This window comes from Cephus cinctus, unplaced genomic scaffold (genome assembly GCF_000341935.2).
Source record: "Cephus cinctus unplaced genomic scaffold, Ccin1 Ccin1_scaffold1184, whole genome shotgun sequence".
Lineage (NCBI taxonomy): Eukaryota > Metazoa > Arthropoda > Insecta > Hymenoptera > Cephidae > Cephus > Cephus cinctus.
Window position 1 is genome coordinate 759,694 of NW_014333664.1, and position 20,493 is coordinate 780,186.

Here is a 20,493-nt window from a genome sequence, read left to right on the forward strand (position 1 = left end):
TTCCCTACAAGGTAATAACGTACACCTTAGAGATCCATTGAGAGTCGTATGGTATATAAATAAAACATATCCAATAGATCATGTAACAAGGCAAACACGTAAATGAGTGGGTGCATCTTTCATTAAGAAAGAGCCAATGGTGGCCAAGTGCGAGCGGTGCGAGTAACATGAGAGAAGAAGAAAAAGTGTGCAAGCTTGGTTGTTGCGGGTGAAAGCAATTGAGAGACTGGGCTGTGTTACCTGATCAGTCACATTGCGAACGCGTTAGGCGTCGCGACGCTCAGCGCTATCAGTGTTATAAAGTAAATCTAACATCGCGTTCCCTCGCAATAAATAAATGCAAAGTGGTTTGCATAGGAAATTTTATCTATTAATCCTTAAAAAAATTCAATATTGTGATTATAAAATAATTGCGCTTACAGCTTGACGTATCTTCGTCGAATATAACGAATCTTAGATAATAACGAGCACTTGCCTTTATCAGTAATTAGAACTTGAAACGACGGTAGAAATTTGAGGTAAAGTGTCCGAAGAAAAAATAATTACAGCAGTCGTTATATGACTATCTTAATGATTATAGTGGACGACCTTACCTGGTGAAAAACTTCTTTTCGTTTCTCCCCGTGGAAGTTCTTGGGACACGGGTGATCGTAAAACCTGGCGTGATAGCTGATGCGCTTACGCAAGAGGACACTTAAGGTTGCATAAGTCTGTGCTGCTGGATGTTTCTTCATTTGCCTCAGCTGATAATACATTATTTCAGAAGGTGTCATGTTGTACGCGACTTCAAATTACATGCAGCTTAGATAAAGGATAGAATGGATGTTATCAGACGAAACCCAGTCTACTAGACGTCGTCACAGTACGTTATCTAGTTTGTTCTTACTGAGGTGTTACTAAAGTTTATGGAAATAAAACGAATTATACAATTGGGTTTTTAAATAAGATTAACCCTCTCTCACTAAAGCTTAGTGTGAAATACAAAAGTGCTCGTACTGGCCAGTGAAAATATATGGTACTAATGTATGAATCCTACTTAACTGGATATATTATCACTCTCCTTTAAGGACATCTGTTTACATGACTTGGATAGTTTGCATAAAATGATTACAAGAGCATGATTCATGAGACTTTGTACGATTGTGTAACCGAACATTAGTGTCGAGAAAGTGGAACACTATGAGGATGTAGAAGTAAAGTGACGAAGATCAAAAGTTAAAGAAGAAGGGGAGTATAAAGTTCTCTGATAGTGTACAGCCATTTGTAAAAGGTTCAATAGTGAATTTCTTTCTTGTTCTACACACTCGGTAAGGATCCTTCAGATTAATTATGACGGCCACGGACGAAACGGAACCTTTGATAGCTACAACCCCTTCCGGTGGTTCGGCATCAGCATTGCTGACTGCCTCTGGTAGTAAACAACGAGTTAACTATAATTCAGTGACTTTTGTAAGTATGACTTCACATAATAATAATACTATATAGCACCACGTGATTTAGATTACAACATATCAGTATTGACTGAATAATGTCGAAGTAAATGAACAATGAACTTTTATCTACTTTCATATAAAATTAGTCAGACCATCGGGGATCGTTAGTAGCCATTGACCTCGTCGGCCCAATTGTCTGATCAGTCAAGACGAAGCCCCATGGCGGAAGAAACTTTCGTGGCTTCTGTAAAACTCGGTGGCGGAAGTAACGTTATCCATATTGAAAATGCGAGTCACTTCGCGTGTCCACTACCATATTCATATTATTGGTATCTTGGTAATTACTCCATGCGTATTTAGTTGACGGCATTCCATAACGATCGAGGTCGTCATCTTATATAACGCAGTACGACGCTCACTGCCGTACATTCCCTTTCGATCAGAAATCCAATGCACGCTCAGTCGATGTAGAAAATTATAGGATGAACTGAAAAATAAAATAGTACCCTGTTATCAAGTAGGAAAGCCACGGAAATGGAAAGGATGTGGCTTACGCTGGTGGGAGCCCGGAAGACTGCGTTCGAATGGAACCAATAGCCACTGAAGGGGCTGCAGCGTCATCTACCAATTATCAAGGTGCCGGGATGCCTGATAAGATTACGTATACTTGGAGTGACATCAATGTCTACGTATCTGGTAAGAAGGATCGATTTTGGAAACGAATCTTCAAAGGAAATAAACTTGTCGAGCAGAAGCACATACTCAAGGATGGTGAGTACAGTGATTTGTTTATCTCTATTTTCTTTTAATTACTATGTTAATCATCAGTGTGCGGAGTGGCGTATCCTGGTGAACTACTCGTCATCATGGGTTCTTCCGGCGCTGGAAAGACTACGCTGCTCAATGCACTGACTTTTCGTTCTGGTCGTGGAGTCACTGTATCAGGAATCAGGGCTGCAAATGGACGTCGTGTTACTTCTACCGTTCTTACCTCAAGGACGGCTTATGTACAGCAGGATGATCTTTTTATTGGTACTCTTACCGTCAAGGAGCATCTTCTGTTTCAAGCCATGCTTCGTATGGACCGCGATATTCCATATCGTCAACGCACCAAACGAGTTGACGAAGTCATATCCGAGGTAGTGAGATTTTTGATGATTCAGGAACAAGTTTCAATTGTTGTTTTTCAATATCTTAAACAGATTCTTAAATCAGTATGGGTGTTACATAACTAGGTATGAATTTCAGTTGGCTTTGACAAAATGTAAAAATACAATAATCGGCATACCAGGACGTATAAAGGGTCTTTCCGGTGGTGAAATGAAAAGATTATCCTTTGCGTCGGAAGTCCTAACTGATCCTCCGTTAATGTTCTGTGATGAACCAACTTCCGGTCTGGATTCCTTCATGGCACATCAAGTAGTATCCGTTCTGAAAGCTCTGACCGGTAAGTTTTGTAAACATCTTATCTTATTTTATTTGTTATTTTTTTAATTATTAACTCAATTATTTATAGCCCAAGGAAAAACTATCATTGCAACATTGCATCAACCATCTTCTGAGCTTTTCGCATTGTTTGATAGAATTTTGTTAATGGCGGAGGGCAGAGTCGCATTTATGGGTAACGCTGAACAAGCATGTGAATTCTTTAAGACGTGAGTAGCACATAACCACATCATTATAAGTGAACAAATTTAAACATTGCTTAGTAGCTAATCAATACGAATCACTGTTATTCCCATAGGTTGGGAGCAGCGTGCCCAAGGAATTATAATCCGGCTGATTACTTCGTCCAAATACTGGCAGTGGTGCCGGGTCGAGAAGCATCCTGTAGACATTCAATAAATTCGGTCTGCGACACGTTCCAGCGAAGTGAACAAGGCATAAAAATCGCCCTCGAAGCCGAAGCAGTTCATGGAGATTTCGAAGATTCCTTAAGAGACTCGACAACAACAAAATCTCGTTCAGGTTCGCCATACAAAGCCTCCTGGTGTGAACAATTTCGAGCAGTTCTTTGGCGTTCCTGGCTCTCGGTGATCAAAGAACCAATCCTTGTTAAAGTGCGACTACTACAGACGGTCGTTAGTATAATATTACTTAAACTCATGAGTATGATAAATGATTAAAAAATATTATATACTCCAATGGTATTTTTCTGCATTAGATGGTGTCTCTTCTTGTTGGCGTCATTTATTTCGGTCAGCAAATAGATCAAGATGGCGTGATGAACATAAACGGTGCTCTCTACATTTTTCTCACGAATATGACGTTCCAAAACGTTTTTGCCGTGATCCACGTGAGTGTGATACCATCCTGAAAATGATTTCAAAGATGTATTAAAATTACAAAGAGTCATCGTTTACTCAATGACGTAGGTGTTTTGTGCGGAATTACCAATATTCCTGAGAGAGCAACGTAATGGGATGTATCGGACTGATATATACTTCATTTGCAAAACTCTGGCGGAAACTCCAATTTATATCGCTGTACCTTTTATATTCACTATGATTGCGTATCCCATGGTAGGACTTTGTCCAGGATTCAAACACTTTTTCATCGCTACTATGATCGTCGCACTCGTAGCTAACGTGTCAACTTCCTTTGGTAGGATTAAATTATATATTTACTGTCCTACTCGATTAGATAAAAAAAATTATTGAATTAAAAATTCAATTTCAGGTTATCTCATCTCCTGTAGCAGCAGCAGTCTATCGATGGCATTGTCAATAGGTCCACCCGTTATTATACCGTTTTTACTCTTTGGAGGATTCTTTCTGAACACAGCGTGAGTATTATGTATAATACAGGTCATGCCTCCTTCTGTCATCTACAACAATACATTTATAATAAATATATATTTAATTATCAGGTCTGTACCAGAGTACTTCACGTGGTTCTCTTATCTCTCATGGTTTCGATACGGAAATGAAGCGTTACTTATTAATCAATGGTCGGAAGTGGAATCGATAGCGTGCACACGAAGTAATGCCACCTGTCCAAAAACAGGTCACGTAGTACTTCAGACATTCAACTTTTTCGAAGTACGATTAATGTTTTCATTTTTAATTTAACGATTACCTGACACCAAAATCGGTATCTGAACCATGTATTATCTTTCCAGGAAGATTTTTGGACGGATGTGGTCAGCCTTGTTGCTCTGATCATAGCCTTCCGGTTCTTAGCATTTCTAGCTCTATTTTCTAAAACGTTCCATAAGAAATAATCATTGAAAATGTTTTCCAACTTCGATTAAACCTCATACTGCCACCATCATCGCCGTCAAGAAGGAGTCATCTTTTTTAGGTCTTCTCTGAATTATTCTGGATCAATTTCCGGATCTGCAACGATAATGATTAATATCGGTTTTACAGAATACACGCACGTGGGCTCAATACAAAATAAAGTATTTGTTTATGTATCAAAATTATGTTAAGAATATTGATCCTGAGTATTAATTTCTTTAGTCGGGAATCCTTCTCTCCCTTTTTTTTTTCTAAATCCTCTTCATTACTCATTTCCAATACCTTCATGTCGGTGTACAAATTAACCACAAGTGGTGACCTGAGACACTTATTTTCTAAGGACGTTTCCTGCCAGTGTGACCGCGCGTGGTATCGGTATCCCAGAAGAAACCGGTTGAAATATATACCGTGTGACCACGCATAGAAAAATGATTCACCCTGACAGCCCGGAAGTCCTCCAAAGATTGAGCTGGAAATAAGAGACACATGTTAAACAAGATTCTAAATTATTTTAACTATTAGATCAACATCTACAAGAATATTATAAATATAAGATGAAGTTTTACGTGTAAAAAAATGAATAAATATGATTTCATAATTACAGTTCTCAGATTGAATTTTCATTTAAGATTATATATTCAATACTGTATCTACGTGTTTATCCTACTGCGGTGAAGCGTTACCACGCTAATACGCTGTCTAGGGCGTCTAACTTCGAACATATCGAACGTATAGGGTTTCGGTTTTCGATTACCATATAATCCGACACTCCCTTCTCGGAAGGAAGATATTTCGAGCCTTAGGACATTGCACGCAGGAAAACAGTATATATTATGAAAAAAAAGAGAAAAATCATTATTAAGCTATTACAAAAATGTTGAAAAGTTTTATCAGAACTATTATACAATTTCCTGTTAAATTTAAATAATATATTTTTATTTTTTACAAATACAAATTTATAGTATATCGAACGATATACATATATCAATTATATATAAACTACTCCCTCAAACACAGATGCTAACTAGTTCTGTCACTATGACTAAAGGTGTTGAGCGAATCATATGGTGTCTTACCATATATGTACTTACCATTCACCACACACGAGTTTATTCTTTCTAGTGAATCTCAAACCATAAGCCCTCACCCTTCAGATAGTCGTTGACTAACCAACCGATCGCAGTTGCGCGCGTCTTTCGTCGCTAAGGTTTCTTCGTTATTGCTGTACGCGCACAAGTTGATCTTAAAAGTGAGATTACGACTTGTAATTGTAAATCGTGGTTGCTTTGTTATTGAAAAAAGGATCACTGGTTGACTGATAACATTGTCAGGTATTAGTGATAGCATTTAAAGGTGAACAATTATGGAAGATATACTTCAGGAGCTGGAGGACAGAACCCAAATACGACATGAGTCGTATTCTGCAACATCTGAAACGAAAGGAACGACATTATCATGGCGAGATCTTTGTATTTATTCAACATCACGTGGAAATCAAATTTCGAAACAGCTGGTAAACAATGGTGAGTGCTAATATATGAAATAGACAAATAATTTCTATCGGAAAGATTTACTTGAATTTGTATTTAGTACGCGGTGCAGTGAAATCTGGAAATCTTACGGCGATCCTTGGTGGGAGGTGATTATTTATAATTACTAATTGTAATAATTAATTAATTACCAATTATGACTTTTCTTAATTTTTCCAAAAAAAAATCAGCGGTGCAGGCAAAACATCACTTATGACGGCCCTGGCGTTTAGAACGGCCCGTAAGTGAATATTCGAAATGTCCAACCGTCATTTCGTATACAATTGTGTTATTTTATTAAATATATTTCTAATCCCCATTCATCCCATGTATGGTTACGATTTTATCCCAGCTGGTATTATTGCCCACGGTGACATTCTTGTTAACGGACGTCTTGTGGATTCGTCATATATGAGACAGCATAGCAGCTTCATGCATCAAGAAGATATCTTCATCGGTACTATGACAGTCATGGAGCATCTAACCTTTATGGTACAGTTGTTAAATATATTTACTGAAACATCTTTTACTTTACTGACTACAGCTAATCCCTAAGACCTCACGAGAAATTATAACCTCATACTTTATTCGCTGAACAGGCACGCATGAAGCTGGATCGGCGAATAAAGTCATCGGAAGTTCGACAAAGGATAGACAGCCTTCTCCGTGAGGTCGGCCTGTCATGTAAACGAAATACACGAATTGGTAGCGGTGGTGCTGACGATAAGGTTTTATCAGGAGGAGAAAAGAAGAGACTGGCATTCGCCACTGAAGTATGTCACTCGAATTTTTTTCTTGAAAAATAAAACGCGTATCGGGGTGTTGTCGTGTCGCCAGCTCACCTCGAGCAACAGGTAGACATTCGATAACATTACAATGGCCTTAGAGCAAGTAAGCTGCTACAGAATCACTTTCGCGTAGAGAAAACTTATTGCGCAACTATGCGTAATCGACCTAAGCTCGGTATTCAGTATTATAGAAATTAGTTTAAAGCTTTTTGTTTACAACGGCTCTGTACAAGAGGCACAGACAGAAATGCGTGTAACAGGTGTCTGAAAAATAATGCATTTTTTTTACTTTGGATTTCTTAAGACACATTGTATGTCATGTTGTTACGTTATTTTGCTTTCCCTGTAGATGCTCACGGATCCCAAGATTCTCTTCCTGGACGAACCAACGACGGGTCTTGATGCACATTCGGCTAGCGTCCTTGTGTCTCGACTAACCTCATTTGCCTCACGCAATCGAACTGTCCTCTGCACAATTCATCAGCCTAGTTCTGCGACCTTTGACTCGTTCCAAAGAATAATCCTCATGGCTGATGGACGCATAGCTTTTTCTGGCACTAGCTCTCAGGCTGTCAATTTTTTTGCAAGGTACGCACGTTGATCTAGATTAGCATCTAATATACATATTTTGAAATTTAATACTCGTGTTTTTTTTTTATTTCATCTTTCCAGTCAAGGTTACGAATGTCCCCGCAGTTATAATCCAGCCGATTTTTTAGTGGCGACATTGGCCATTGCTCCAAGAGATGAAGACAGTTGCAGGAGAACCGCGCAGAGGATATGCGATGCATACTTGACAAGCGACGCTTGCAAGGAACTCGACGTAATTTTGCAATTGGAATTGCACATTGCTCAATCATATGACGTAGGTATATTTTAAAAGTAATTAAACTAAGGGCATTCATAAAACTCTATTATTGTATTTTAGTGGAGGAAAAATCTTCAGGATGACAGAAATTTGTAAGTATTTAAATAATATTTTCTCTTCCTTAAAGATAGATCTCATTGTTATTATTCGGCATAATGGTAATCAATTATTTTGATTCTTTAGCGCAGAACCACACTGGTATTCGCGATTCTACTGGTTGACTCATCGAGGTCTTCTTCAGGTAGTACGCGATCCTTCTGTGCAGCTCCTGAGGATTCTTCAAAAGCTGGTAAGTCCTCGTGATTAATAAAAAAGATACGTGTTCCTTCAAGGGCAAGAGTGCGTAGTGCCTCGCAACAATGGCCGGTCTCTGCTTCGTGGGCGCGGTTAAATTCGATCAGAGAGGGATCCAGGCAGTTCAAGGTGTAATCTTCATTCTGGTTTCGGAGAATGCATTCTTCCCGATGTACGGAACACTTTCGGCTCTTCCTCAAGAGTTACCACTTTTCTTAAGGGAATACAGATCTGGCATGTATCCTGCCCATCTTTATTATTTGGCCCGGGTGATGTCTTTGGTAAGTTTATTTCAGTTGTGTACAGTATGATGTTATTGTCACTCATTTTTATCATTTTGTGTGGCCCAATTCTAGATGCCTGGACTCATCATTGAACCTATTTTATTCACTGTGATCGTTTATTGGATGGCAGGATTACGTAATACTATAGAAGCCTTTTCTATGACGCTTGTCGTCGTAGCCTTCACTATGAATGTTTCCACAGCTTGTGGTACGTATTTTTATTTTTTTAAGATTCAGAGAGTTAGAATGGGATTCATTTTATAGGATTCTTCTTTTCGGCTGCATTCGACAGCGTACCGTTGGCGATGGCTTATCTCGTGCCCTTTGATTATATTCTTATGATCACTATGGGTCCTTTCATTAGGCTGGGGTAATTAACAATTTTTTATAATTTAAAAAATATTTTGTAATATTATGTGTTTGATTCCAGATCATTGCCAATATATGTGCAATGGGTCAAGTATATATCTTGGTTGTTGCATTCGACTGAATCACTCAGTATAGTTCAATGGAAGGATGTACATAATATTTGTAAGTTATATAGTTCAGTATAATCTTTCATACGCTCCATTATCATATTATTTATTCGTACAGCTTGCGAAACAACCAATTCGGATCTACCTTGCATTACCGAAGGATCCGAAGTGCTTAATCGTTATGATTTTGACGAAGCGAATTATTGGATAGATATTTTATACATGTCGATCATTTACACCGGATTCCATCTTCTCGGATATTTTTGTCTGTGGAACCGTTGCCGTTCAAAGTAAATAACTGTATTCGAGCTGATACGAATCTATTTGCACTAACAACGAATAAAGCAAGATAAGTTAAATTGTTTGTATTTTTCGTTATATTACATTATATAAAATCTTTTGTGATTAAGTTCTTTTGGGGAAATATACACTTTAGGTACATGTGTCAATCAGCACATCAATTATTTTAGTGTCTTATGTATTATAATACTCTAATATACAATATTTTAACTAAAGTAGTGTATCTTCAGATCGGATATATTCTCCAATGTCTGCCTGATGAAAACAAATAGTTGACATTGGATCCGCATGCTTGCAGTCTGCTGTACTTTTACTCGTAACTCCAAAACCCTGCAATACATTGAAGAATTTAATAACCAGTTAGAACTACAGTTTGTTATTGATCTAAGGATTCTTACCAATGGCAAATCGTTCATGGAAAACACTACTATTCCCTGATACTGTGGTGTATTTTCTGTTATTCTACCTAGTCCAGATTTTGCAATGTGGTGTCCATAGAGGAACTGTTGTTCCGCTGAAGGTTTTACCCAAATTTTATACTGCAAGTAAAATGTATATTGAGAAAAGACTGACATTGACCAATATATAATAATGTCTAATATGAGTATACCTGTGCATGAGGAGCCAAGTAATTCAGAGCCGTTATGTGAAGTCTGAATTTTCCTGACTTAGTGAACTTTCCAAAACAAGTTCCTAAGCTTACCAAGTGATCAGAACCAACAGTACTAGCAAGAGACAATATTTTCTCTGACACATAATAAACTCTATCTTTTCTTTCTCGAAAACAATAAGTACCATCTGGTCGGTCTATCAAAACTTTTAAATTGTCTCCTAGACTGAAAACAAAATCATATGTAATATAGTATATTCGCATTTAACAGAATCATTAAAAATATTGCTGACAATATCAAATACTCACTATTTTGTAAGTTTTTCGAACACTAGTTTAGTCCTTTCTTCCGATAATCTCTTCATATTTGATACAAAAATTACTCTAAAAAATGTAATATTAAGAATTCCCGCACGAAAAGCACGAGGAGCAACGAGGAGTCAAACGCCATACAGAGATGAATAGGGAGATGCACAACGCTCCGGTTTTAGGCGATACCAAAAGCATGGTGCTAAATCGTAGCGGCAAGTCCGGAAATAGAAATATGTGATCATCGCCTCCGTCGATAATGCGGATCCCGTCGTAGCCCAGCTGACCACGATCACGAACGTGTAGCTTGGCGAGCAGAGGCTCTCCGCTACTTACCGCTGATTACCAAAGCAACACTTACAACGAGGCAGTTAATCGAATATAGCCTAAATTTTTTTTTTCTTTGGAATCCTAAGTTCGAGCACACAGTGTAAGCTCGGTAAGTTTAATACGACAAAAGCCAGCAACTAATGCCTGCCTGCACTGAAGCGTATGATGCCACCAGTATATTTAATAGATATTTTACAGATATTGCGCAACAGAACTATTGTTAAAACCTATCAGAAGTTATAAAACTTTTCGACATTTATTGAAAAAGCCTATTATTGAAACGTATTTAAGAAACTGCGGTGCCAACTTCATAACCGTGTAGCACCTCAATTTTTGGAAAATGTTTCATTATAAGGTATTTTCAATAGTTGTCGAGAAGCTCTATAGTTCCTGATAGGTTTTGACAATAGTTTTGCTACATAACGTCGTTAAAATACGAATTTTCCAAAAATTGAGCTGCTACACGGGTGTAAGCTCCAGCACCGCACTTTTTTAAATCTCTTAAAAATGATTCAACAACAGGCTTTTTAAATAGTTCTCGAGGAGTTCTATAGTTCCTGATAGGTTTTAACAATAGTTCAGCTACGTAACATCGGTAAAATACCTATTAAAGATAGTAGTCGCAACATACGCTTCAGTACAGGTTTTCACTGTTATTTTCAGATTGTTTCAAACAGTTCCGGATTAGTTCTCTCTAGTACTGAATGTTAGGAACATAGTTCCGCTTGGAACTATTGTTAAATAATGCTGGAAGCTAGCACCACATCGCTGCACTCCTTAACGCAGGCAGGCATGAGGTGCTGGCTTTTGTCTTAGTAAATGTTATCGAGCTTACACTGTGCACTCGAATTTAAGATTACAAAAAAAAAATATTTAGGCAATATCTGATGAGCGGTCTCGTTCCAAGGGTTGCTCTGGGAACCAGCGGTAGGTTGCGGAGAACCTCTGCCGGCCAGGCACACGTTCGTCATCACGTTTAGCTCGGCTACGACGGGATATGAATTATCGACAGAGGTGATGATCACAAAATCCTACTCCCGGTTTCGCCGCTACGATTTAGTGCCATGTTTTTGGTATCGCCTAAAACCGTAGTGTTGTGCATCTCCCTGCTCATCTGTATTTTGAGGAAAAAGGTGGTCCATGCACGTGGTGCATACAGTTCTTTGACGGTATATAACCTAGCCTAACTATACCTAATACTTATTTTTTTAAACAGTACTTCAGTGCATTAAAAAGATATTTCTAATTGCAGAATAAAGTAATTTCTAACAATAATGGATGAATCGGAGACAGTTGAAATACCACAGATAAAGGAATCTTTAAAAGATGACAACAATCCATATGCATACCTTGATAGAAATGATTTTACTTCAGAGAAGTATAAAATTGAAATTCGAGGATTACCAAAACATTATGGAATGGGAGAATTCAAAAAATTTTTAAATGAGAAACTTAATCTTGATACCTGCAAAGTGAAGCCACCAAAAAAAAACAATAGCTGGTTATATGCATCCTTTCGTAATGAGGAAAGTAGATCCAAAGCAATTTCAACCATAAATGGTATTTCTTGGAAAAATCATAAGCTAACTGCACAGGTATATATTCATGAATGAATATATGAATTAACATGGATAATTATAATTATGCATTATTTAATTAGGTTGCAAAACCAGCACCTGATCCTTTTATTAAAAGAAAACTTGAACAAGGAGACTCCAATAATAAAAGGTCAAAAGTTGATGAAGAAGATAAAGCTCTTTCACCTTCAGAACGTGTCAGAAACTCTACAGTCCCCCTGTGGAATATTCCATATACTGAGCAGGTAAGTGTAATATAATCATAATTGATATAAAAGATATACATCCATTTTTCCTTATTTTAGCTTGAACTCAAACAAAAAGAGATGAGAGGAACATTGTTGAAGATGGGACAACAAATAAGCAAAGAGAACAAGAGTTTAGCCAAATGGATAGACTTACAACAAAGTGTTCACCATGGTTTACTTTGTGAATTGCAAGAAATACGTAGTGCAGAGTTAATCAAGGGCTATAGAAATAAATGTGAATTTACTATTGGTAAAAATATTGAAGGAACGGAAACTATAATAGGTTTTAGGATATCTAGCTATGCTGCTGGATCAACAGCAGTTGGACCAATTCAGGATCTGTGCCACATTCCACAAAGAATGAAATCAGCAATTATGGTAGACCATGAACTGATCACTATGACATTCATCATTTCTTAAACTGCATTTAACAGTGTTCTTTTTTTTAGATATGTGAAGAATTTATCAAAAAGTCAAAGTATGATGTATTTAATCCAGTTGATCACAGGGGATATTGGAAGCAAGTGACAGCAAGAACAACACGTTGTGATCATTTAATGCTGATAATAGGAATGAATCCTCAGTGTTTATCAGTTGATGAATTAAACGAAATAAAAGGAGAAATTCGAGATTATTTTGAAAATGGAAAAGGTCTTGAAGCAAGAGTGACATCTCTGTATTTTCAAACAATAAGTTTAAGGTATATCAGATAAATATGCATTGTTCATTTATTGGAATATAACATAAAAATGCTGTGTATGAATATGTAGAAGTGCTGGTGGACAAGATGGTGGTACTATTGATCATTTGAGTGGAAGAGAATGCATCCAAGAGATATTGCTAGACATGACCTTCCGTGTATCTCCAGAAGCGTTTTTTCAAGTGAACACTATGGCTGCAGAAATACTTTATAAAACTGCAATAGAACTGGCTAATCCTAACTCTGATATTGCCCTATTGGATGTGTGCTGTGGTACTGGCACAATTGGTCTTTGTTTTTCCAAGGTTTAACATGTTTTCTAATATATAATGCCACATATTTTAGGATTTCTTAAATATATTACAAATATTACGAAATATTTAGTTTTGTGGTGAAGTATTGGGACTCGAGATGGTGAGCAATGCTATTAAGAATGCCAGAGAAAATGCCATCAAAAATGATGTTACCAATTGTGAATTCTTTGTTGGAAAAGCTGAGGACATTTTGCACACTGTCATACAGCGAACTTCTAAAAGCAGTATAATAGCTGTAGTAGATCCACCTAGAGCTGGTCTACGTACGTAACACTTTTAAAGATACATTAATTGCACCAAAAAATACAAAAAAATCTCATGCTACTATTCACATTACAGATAAAACAGCTCTGCTCGCATTACGTAGAGCAAAGAAATTAAAGAAGCTGATTTACATAGCCTGTGATCCAAAGGCTGCGATCAGAAATTTAGTTGATCTAGCGAGACCAACGTCTAAACAGTATGTTGGTGAACCTTTAGTTCCGATAAAAGCTGTACCAGTAGATATGTTTCCCTACACTAAGCATTGTGAGCTGATCATATGCTTAGAAAGAATATCTGTAGTTCAAGAGCATAATAAAGAACTCATTGTGAGTAATGACAGATGAATAAACATTGACAACTTAATGAAAATGAGGAATTATCCATTCCATTTATACCCACAAAATCTCTCTATCTGCTCATATATTTTATCTTTGAAATACAGACTGATATTAACACATGACTATGCATGCATATAATAAATATTGATAAGATTATTATTTATATCACTACTGGATTCTTGTCCATACTAGAATTATGAATTCTTTATATTTTGTACGATATACAACTCAAAATAACTAACCTGTCACGGGTTCACAAGTACGTTGGCAATGACATCCAAACTTCCGTTCTATAATTTTATTGTATATTCGTGACTAGCGATTCAATACTCAATCCTTTGAAGAACTTGTTTCGCGTCAAAGTTGGTTTACATTTATTTTCTGGTAGAAATTGCTGGAAGAACTGGTCTATATACATAACTACAATTGCACTCGTGATCTTCTTGATTTAACATATTCCGGAAATCTAGTCGCAATTCGAAGAATACTAGTAAAGCGGAAAGGTGGCCTTTGTCCACAAAACTGTTTCACCAGTTAAGATCAACGACCGTATGAACGATTGACAGTTTGCAATAAGTTCGCACAGCAATGTTTACGTCAGGTACAATTATACTGGAATGTATCCTTGAAAAAGAAATTATTTTTTTAAGAATACATTTTTTCAAGTAATATTTCGCCTTACATATATAAAGGAAACGCAATCGCCACGCATGACTTTTCTTGATTAAAAATCGTAATCCAATTTATCAGGCTTCCTTGAAATTGCCGAATAATGTGCATAGAATATTGCTGTTCTTTCTTAATCATTTAATTCTGCAAAAACTTCATGTGTTACTATTAATATAAAAAAAAGCTCAGTCAGTCTTTTATATACATATAATGTTTCACATACCAGATTTCGTTCTAATTCTGTATCTATATTTAAAATACAAAAAAAAAATGTGTAACAAACCAAAGTGACAAATGAATCAAATTACAGTGCTCAAATTTCGGAACTTCATTTTGTAATAAAAGAATATGCATTTACGCGACAGAACAATAGAGTGACCTCAAATAGGTTAGTAAGTGTGTCACAGAGTTTGTACAAAGTACGTGGCATTGTTTATTATTCATTCTGTGATATAATAAATACGCAAGGGATTCAGTAAGAGAATTATTTAACCTTGAGCCCACTTCTATAATTTTCATATTACATTAACTCAAACCATCACGTATTAATATTCAGGTTGCTGAATGAATTTTGTTCATACAATTCACTGTCAAGTGTTTAACACATAACACAGCTATTTTGTATAATCCACAATTTTAATGTATTGAGGTTATAGATTATGAACTACAATGTATTAAAAAAATACATATTATACTGTTATACAAAGAGTACAATTTTATTCCCCTCCTTATTGTCGAATGACAACTTATCTCAGTGAAGTGTCAAGTACAGCGGACATTAACACTTGTATATCTATATATAGGTATACCGATAAACAGTCTCACACAATTTCTATACAAATCATCAACGTAGTGAGTGCTGGTTGGAGAGTAATGACAGTCTCTTCAAGGCAATTCCATCTGTTTATCCTAAAGTTGATTTCCTGTCACTCAATTTGGTGCATGAATCCCGTAGATTTTCAATGAAAATTTACATGCATATCATCACGTTGAAAAATTCAATATGTATTTCGATTATCGGTGAATATCGATAATGTATCGATCTGTTCAACGTAGTCAACAATAATAACAACATCGATATTGTCGAAAAATAATATTTGTAATTGACACATGTAGTAATTTTAATATACAACTCGACAAGGATGAACAATTTTTCGCCTGATTTCTATTTATACGGTAAATCAATGATTGCGTAATTAAAGAAATCTGGCAATCGATTCGATACCTCATTAAAGTCACGGAGTTTAATCGACTTTAAGGGCTTACTAATATCAAGATCCGAATTTATTCTGTGTTTAATCATCCGCGTACATTCTAGAGGATCATGGGTATCCTTCACTTTCTCCAGTTTGGAAGAGTGCCGACGGAGAAAGTCTAACAAGTGTATTGCAAACTGATTCAAGATTCATAGGGAATGGCTTCAATATACAATGTCGATTTTATGTTCTAAATTTAATAAATTTGACACGAGAATATTTCTGTTAAGCATAAAAGTGCAGTACGATTGAATTTTAATGAGTAACCGCAGTTTAATTCACACCTATTTAATTGAAAATAAAATCAAGTTGACTCCGACATGAAAAATAAAATCAATCATTTTATTCGTTCAAGACAAAACCATTCTTTGTCGGATGATCGTGACGGTCGTTTACGTAATGGAAGAAAGTTTTTAACCGAATGTACCGTGTATTACGTATTTCCACCAAACGTGAATAAATATCCCCAGTTATATTTGTCACGCATAATTCTATGGTTAGCAGAACAATTTTCTTGAATATTACATGAAAGTTCCTGGCATGATAAAAAAATTCATTTTACAGCTAAAAAGCTGATCGATAAAATATTTGAATATTTTAATGATAAATAATATGAAAAAAAGTCAATACAAAAAATTTACCATAAGATTTTTAGTTCAGCATGTATACACGTTAGAACGAAGTATATGGACCAAAGGAAAATCTGACCAGTCAGCCGGTAACAATACAAAAAGTTCAATTCTAGTGACCTGTACCCAACAAGGTATAGCTACCGCCTACCTACCTGCCGTTTTGCACACTTGAAGCAACGAAAAAGGGAAGCACAATGACAATGGAAACCCGAAGAAGGAATTTCGCTGTCGTATAAGATTTTTGCATGTAAAATCCAACATACGTTCCAGCGATCATAATCTCAGACAAATTGTGACCGTATCCTTATCGCTCTCATTAAGACAGTCAAATATTCTTATATCGTTAGAAAGCTAACGATTTCACCGTTTACAAATTTTTCGTACACCGTCCACCTAAACAGTATGTAACGTTACATACGCAATTTTCAAGTAACAGTATCTTCCTAGAATTTCAACCAGGATCTAGAGTTCATCGTAAGTGTTAAAATTCAATTCTTTTTTGAATGTTAATTTTTAATCGATAATAATAAAGATACTCTCACCGCTTCTTTTTTTCTACGAATCAAATAAGAAAACTAGAATCGTACAAGAAATCAGACGTCATTATGCGGACACCGACCATCCGGAAGAAAGTTGTGCTTATGCTTGACTTCTGCTATGCTATGCCATGCCGTCAATACAAGGTAAGGCACGGAGATGGTTATATCACCAATGTGGAGGGGGAGACGAAAGGAGAAACAGAAAAGAAACAAGACTCAAACTCACCATAATACTTGGTACATCCATTGAGGTTAGACTGTCGAGGGCGAAAGGAAAGCCAAAAAATTAAACACTACGGCAGTTACGTGGTTATACGATTCACCCAAACTCCGCAGGAAACCAGATTTAACCTGAGTAAATAATACGAATCCATCCTCCGAAGTAGACAAACTTCTTTTGTTAACGCGGTCATCGCAAAAGAGGAAAGTAATTTACTATTTCACGTAAAATTTCACTCTCGAGTGTCAAGACGTATTAAAGCCTGGAACACAGTATCTAACCTAACTTACATTTCTGACAGTTATTTTGAAAAGCAGCGACGTTCGGGACACTGAACTCGAATAGTAATTAAGAAGAGAAAACATATTTGTACCGTAACCGGATACTTTGCATAGAAAATACTATTTTTTAATATATTACAATTGTAAAAAGGACCACTAACTATTTTGAAACGCCAACGTACTCGACCCTGTTTATAATCCAAGCGACGTACGTCGCAAAAAGATATAAAGAACCTGTCCTTCTGTAACTCGTGGTAAAACAGTTGCAATATACCCTTGCGTAATAATATACATTATATACATTATATACAAATAAACAGCACGAAATTTCAATTATCACAGTTTGTTCTTTACGAAATCACTCGAAATTACAATCCAGTCAAGAATTCATCGGTAATGAGGTTGTCACCCGTGTTATCACTTCGGTATGACATAGCTATAGAATTTTTAACAAAACACTTTTCACTTTGATCTTACAAAGAGAAAATTACGAGTATTGACAGTGCAGGTCCTTACGTAGGTAAATATATCCTTGAAACATACCAAAAATAAATATTAATTATTTGAATGAGAACAGTAATCGTAATACTTGGCACAGCCATAAACTATGTAGGAGGACGATGATTGGCTTAGTCTATTTTTGTATACACATATATATCCTTCGTAAGAGCAGACGACAATGAATAAGATGGCTGGATTATTAATCTGTACTGTCATCTGTAAACGCGTAGGTCTTCTTCCTTCTGAGTGTTTGAGTTATCCAATTATTCATATTAAATGGGTCTAATGCACGAGTTTATTAACTGATAACTATAGTAAACTCACTAGAGTTATATATATTAATTAATCGTTCTACTTAGAGGAAAATGACTGTTACATACGTCACAACGGCGGCCCCCTTGATGTAGCTTGATGATGTCGCTGAGTCCATTCTCTGCTTTCACAAAAATTGTGAGAATAATTTTAAGCCAGATGTTTGTGACAACGTTGAGTGTCAGGTAAGATAAGCTGTTCGTTAGAAATTTGGAAAGTGGGATAAACAGTGATAATACATTTTGAATTTTTTTTATATTTTTCAGTTTGATACTGGAATACATGATTGTAAATTTGAGGATTTTTAAGGAATTTTTTATTGATCGATCAAGTGCTTAATCGATGGTGACTGATAATATTTACATCGATAATAAAAGTAGGTCACAGGTCATAGTTGCATAAAGGAAGATTCGAGGGCAGGATATCTTGGTTATGTCTACCAAGGTTGTATATCGTCGACTGACCTACCGCAATCTGTAATTAATGATTACGCAGATCTATCAGAGGAGCAAGGATATTACTATTAAAGAATAGGTTCAGTTTTACTGGGATGTCTATGTTATTATGGAAAAATGTATAAGACTAATTTATTTGTCTCGTCGTTATGAATAATTATTGTTGGAAAGATTTGTAAGAAAATTAATATTTTTTTAGAAAAATAGATTTTAAATGGTTATTTTAATTTGCTGGTAATTACAAAGCTCAAAGTTTTTAGTCGTTAGAGCGCCTTTCGGATCATTAAAACAGATTTACAATATGTTATGTTTGAATTTTTTTGTAGTTTCATCAGATTCGAGGAATAAAGACAACGCGTCTTTTTGGAGTAAATATTTACAGGTGACAAGCCATAACAATGTTCATTAGCTTGCGTCACTCGTTAACCATTATCGTCAAATTTTATCACATTTTTGTCTATCGAGGATACAAAGTTTCGCCCTCTGACCTGTAGTACCCTGGAGTCTAATTAAGCTGAAATAAACGATAAGAATTTCTTTTGTTCTTTCAATCCCGATAATTGAGACACTGACATGAAATATATATCTGTTATATTTATAAAAAAAAAAGGAATACCTTGTATGTTTCGCGTGTAAATAAAGTCATTTCTGAAACCCAGTTTTAAAATCTTCATAAACGTCGGTAATGTAGGAACTGTTTGTAGGGGAAAATTGGAGCATGTTTGTAATGAGATGTAAACAATGTGTCTACATAATAATATATATTTGGAGAAACGAAGAATCGTATGACGCACGCGTTTTGAATCTTGCAGGAAAGTGTCTTAAATGTACCGTTATATTTTTAAGTACCTCGGGAAAGTAACGTGTAATTCTTGAAATACATTTTGGAGAAAGCAATAGACTTTAACCCTTTACTGTAATAAGGTGACATTTCGCAATTGAAACATAAGTTTGTGAACGAATAAAAATTAATTTAGTCATATGAAAAAATTGGGGGATTGATGATGTTGGCCCAGATGACGTCATCGCCTTGGGCGTAAGTAACGCAGTTTATTCAAAAATTGCTTATGTCGGAACGTGCGAAGGACGCTTGTGCGATAATCTGCGCGCATGATCTTCCAAACGAGAATAATACATTTAAATTGACAATATTTCGTGAAACCTCGATGAAAATGACAATGACATTGCTTCGTTTCAAAACTGGAGCAAATTACTTTACTTCAAAGTGGGATCATTATGTTGTCTAAATCCGTGAAGGACGTTTCGCATAAAGAACGTTGGAAAAAAATGTTCCTTTTCGAAAAATTCCAAAAACAAAATTTTCCAAGAATCATCTACCTGTTCAGGTAAGAGCTTCGAAATATTTGATCGTCCTTTAAGCCGCCTATTCTGTAACGAACTATTGTTGCATGAAACCTTTTTTTTTTTCGCAAACTTGAATTTCATTTTCGAAAAAGATTGGTGCATCACTTTTTTTAGGCATGCATTACAGGGTTTTTGTAAAAAATTTTATTATAAAAATTTATCAAAATATTGTGAAACCATGAATCATTCGTAGATCGACGATGAAATAATCTTTGCTGAAGACAATCCTTTTAATATTCTTTGTCAAACAGACAATCTTTAACTCTCGCGTATTATCAGTTCTACAATATTTAAATTCCTCAAATGCATTGTTCCGCTCCGCATACCACAGTAATCTAATCTCTTCGCTTTTACGTACT

General features: G+C 36.0%; 3 protein-coding genes and 1 long non-coding RNA gene across 4 annotated transcripts; 3 read left to right on the top strand and 1 right to left on the bottom strand.

Moving 5' to 3' along the window:
• Window positions 1–136: 136 nt before the first annotated feature.
• On the top strand, window positions 137–9,275 carry LOC107272404 (protein SNQ2-like). Its single transcript, XM_025089822.1, has 26 exons — window positions 137–518; window positions 581–1,449; window positions 1,955–2,204; window positions 2,262–2,572; window positions 2,682–2,880; window positions 2,950–3,088; window positions 3,178–3,514; window positions 3,598–3,729; window positions 3,809–4,037; window positions 4,113–4,218; window positions 4,303–4,474; window positions 4,555–4,653; window positions 6,036–6,198; window positions 6,266–6,314; window positions 6,396–6,445; window positions 6,557–6,696; window positions 6,804–6,977; window positions 7,342–7,580; window positions 7,665–7,857; window positions 7,921–7,952; window positions 8,044–8,149; window positions 8,208–8,435; window positions 8,511–8,646; window positions 8,703–8,808; window positions 8,869–8,969; window positions 9,033–9,275. The coding sequence occupies exons 2-26, from the start codon at window positions 1,330–1,332 to the stop codon at window positions 9,206–9,208; spliced, it is 3,987 nt and encodes a 1,328-aa protein (XP_024945590.1). The 5' UTR covers window positions 137–518; window positions 581–1,329; the 3' UTR covers window positions 9,209–9,275.
• LOC107272511 (60S ribosome subunit biogenesis protein NIP7 homolog) lies at window positions 9,265–14,403 on the bottom strand. Its single transcript, XM_015749723.2, has 5 exons — window positions 14,147–14,403; window positions 10,134–10,208; window positions 9,825–10,050; window positions 9,613–9,753; window positions 9,265–9,544 (listed from the first exon to the last, which is right to left on the bottom strand). The coding sequence occupies exons 2-5, from the start codon at window positions 10,187–10,189 to the stop codon at window positions 9,425–9,427; spliced, it is 543 nt and encodes a 180-aa protein (XP_015605209.1). The 5' UTR covers window positions 10,190–10,208; window positions 14,147–14,403; the 3' UTR covers window positions 9,265–9,424.
• On the top strand, window positions 11,429–13,935 carry LOC107272509 (tRNA (uracil-5-)-methyltransferase homolog A). The gene is made up of 8 exons (XM_015749718.2): window positions 11,429–11,632; window positions 11,716–12,058; window positions 12,124–12,285; window positions 12,346–12,666; window positions 12,738–12,988; window positions 13,059–13,293; window positions 13,373–13,565; window positions 13,642–13,935. Exons 2-8 carry the CDS (start codon window positions 11,738–11,740, stop codon window positions 13,908–13,910), a joined length of 1,752 nt encoding a protein of 583 aa, XP_015605204.1. The 5' UTR covers window positions 11,429–11,632; window positions 11,716–11,737; the 3' UTR covers window positions 13,911–13,935.
• Window positions 14,404–18,382: 3,979 nt separating the features above from the next.
• Window positions 18,383–19,306, top strand: LOC107272439. The gene is made up of 2 exons (XR_001538945.2): window positions 18,383–18,499; window positions 18,581–19,306. It is a non-coding gene; the product is annotated as an uncharacterized LOC107272439 (long non-coding RNA).
• The last annotated feature ends 1,187 nt before the right edge of the window (window positions 19,307–20,493 follow it).

What these genes read in the sequence shown, in the direction of transcription:
- LOC107272404 (XM_025089822.1), top strand. Translation starts at nt 1,330, where the DNA reads ATGACGGCCACGGACGAAACGGAACCTTTGATAGCTACAACCCCTTCC. An exon ending in TGCGACTACTACAGACGGTC is followed by an intron (nt 3,515 to 3,597) that starts GTTAGTATAATA and finishes TTTCTGCATTAG; the next exon opens with ATGGTGTCTCTTCTTGTTGG. An exon ending in CTAAAACGTTCCATAAGAAA is followed by an intron (nt 4,654 to 6,035) that starts TAATCATTGAAA and finishes TAAAGGTGAACA; the next exon opens with ATTATGGAAGATATACTTCA.
- LOC107272511 (XM_015749723.2), bottom strand. Translation starts at nt 10,189, where the DNA reads ATGAAGAGATTATCGGAAGAAAGGACTAAACTAGTGTTCGAAAAACTT. An exon ending in TTCGAAAAACTTACAAAATA is followed by an intron (nt 10,051 to 10,133) that starts GTGAGTATTTGA and finishes TTTTGTTTTCAG; the next exon opens with TCTAGGAGACAATTTAAAAG. An exon ending in ACTTGGCTCCTCATGCACAG is followed by an intron (nt 9,754 to 9,824) that starts GTATACTCATAT and finishes TTTTACTTGCAG; the next exon opens with TATAAAATTTGGGTAAAACC.
- LOC107272509 (XM_015749718.2), top strand. Translation starts at nt 11,738, where the DNA reads ATGGATGAATCGGAGACAGTTGAAATACCACAGATAAAGGAATCTTTA. An exon ending in ATATTCCATATACTGAGCAG is followed by an intron (nt 12,286 to 12,345) that starts GTAAGTGTAATA and finishes TCCTTATTTTAG; the next exon opens with CTTGAACTCAAACAAAAAGA. An exon ending in TTTCAAACAATAAGTTTAAG is followed by an intron (nt 12,989 to 13,058) that starts GTATATCAGATA and finishes ATGAATATGTAG; the next exon opens with AAGTGCTGGTGGACAAGATG.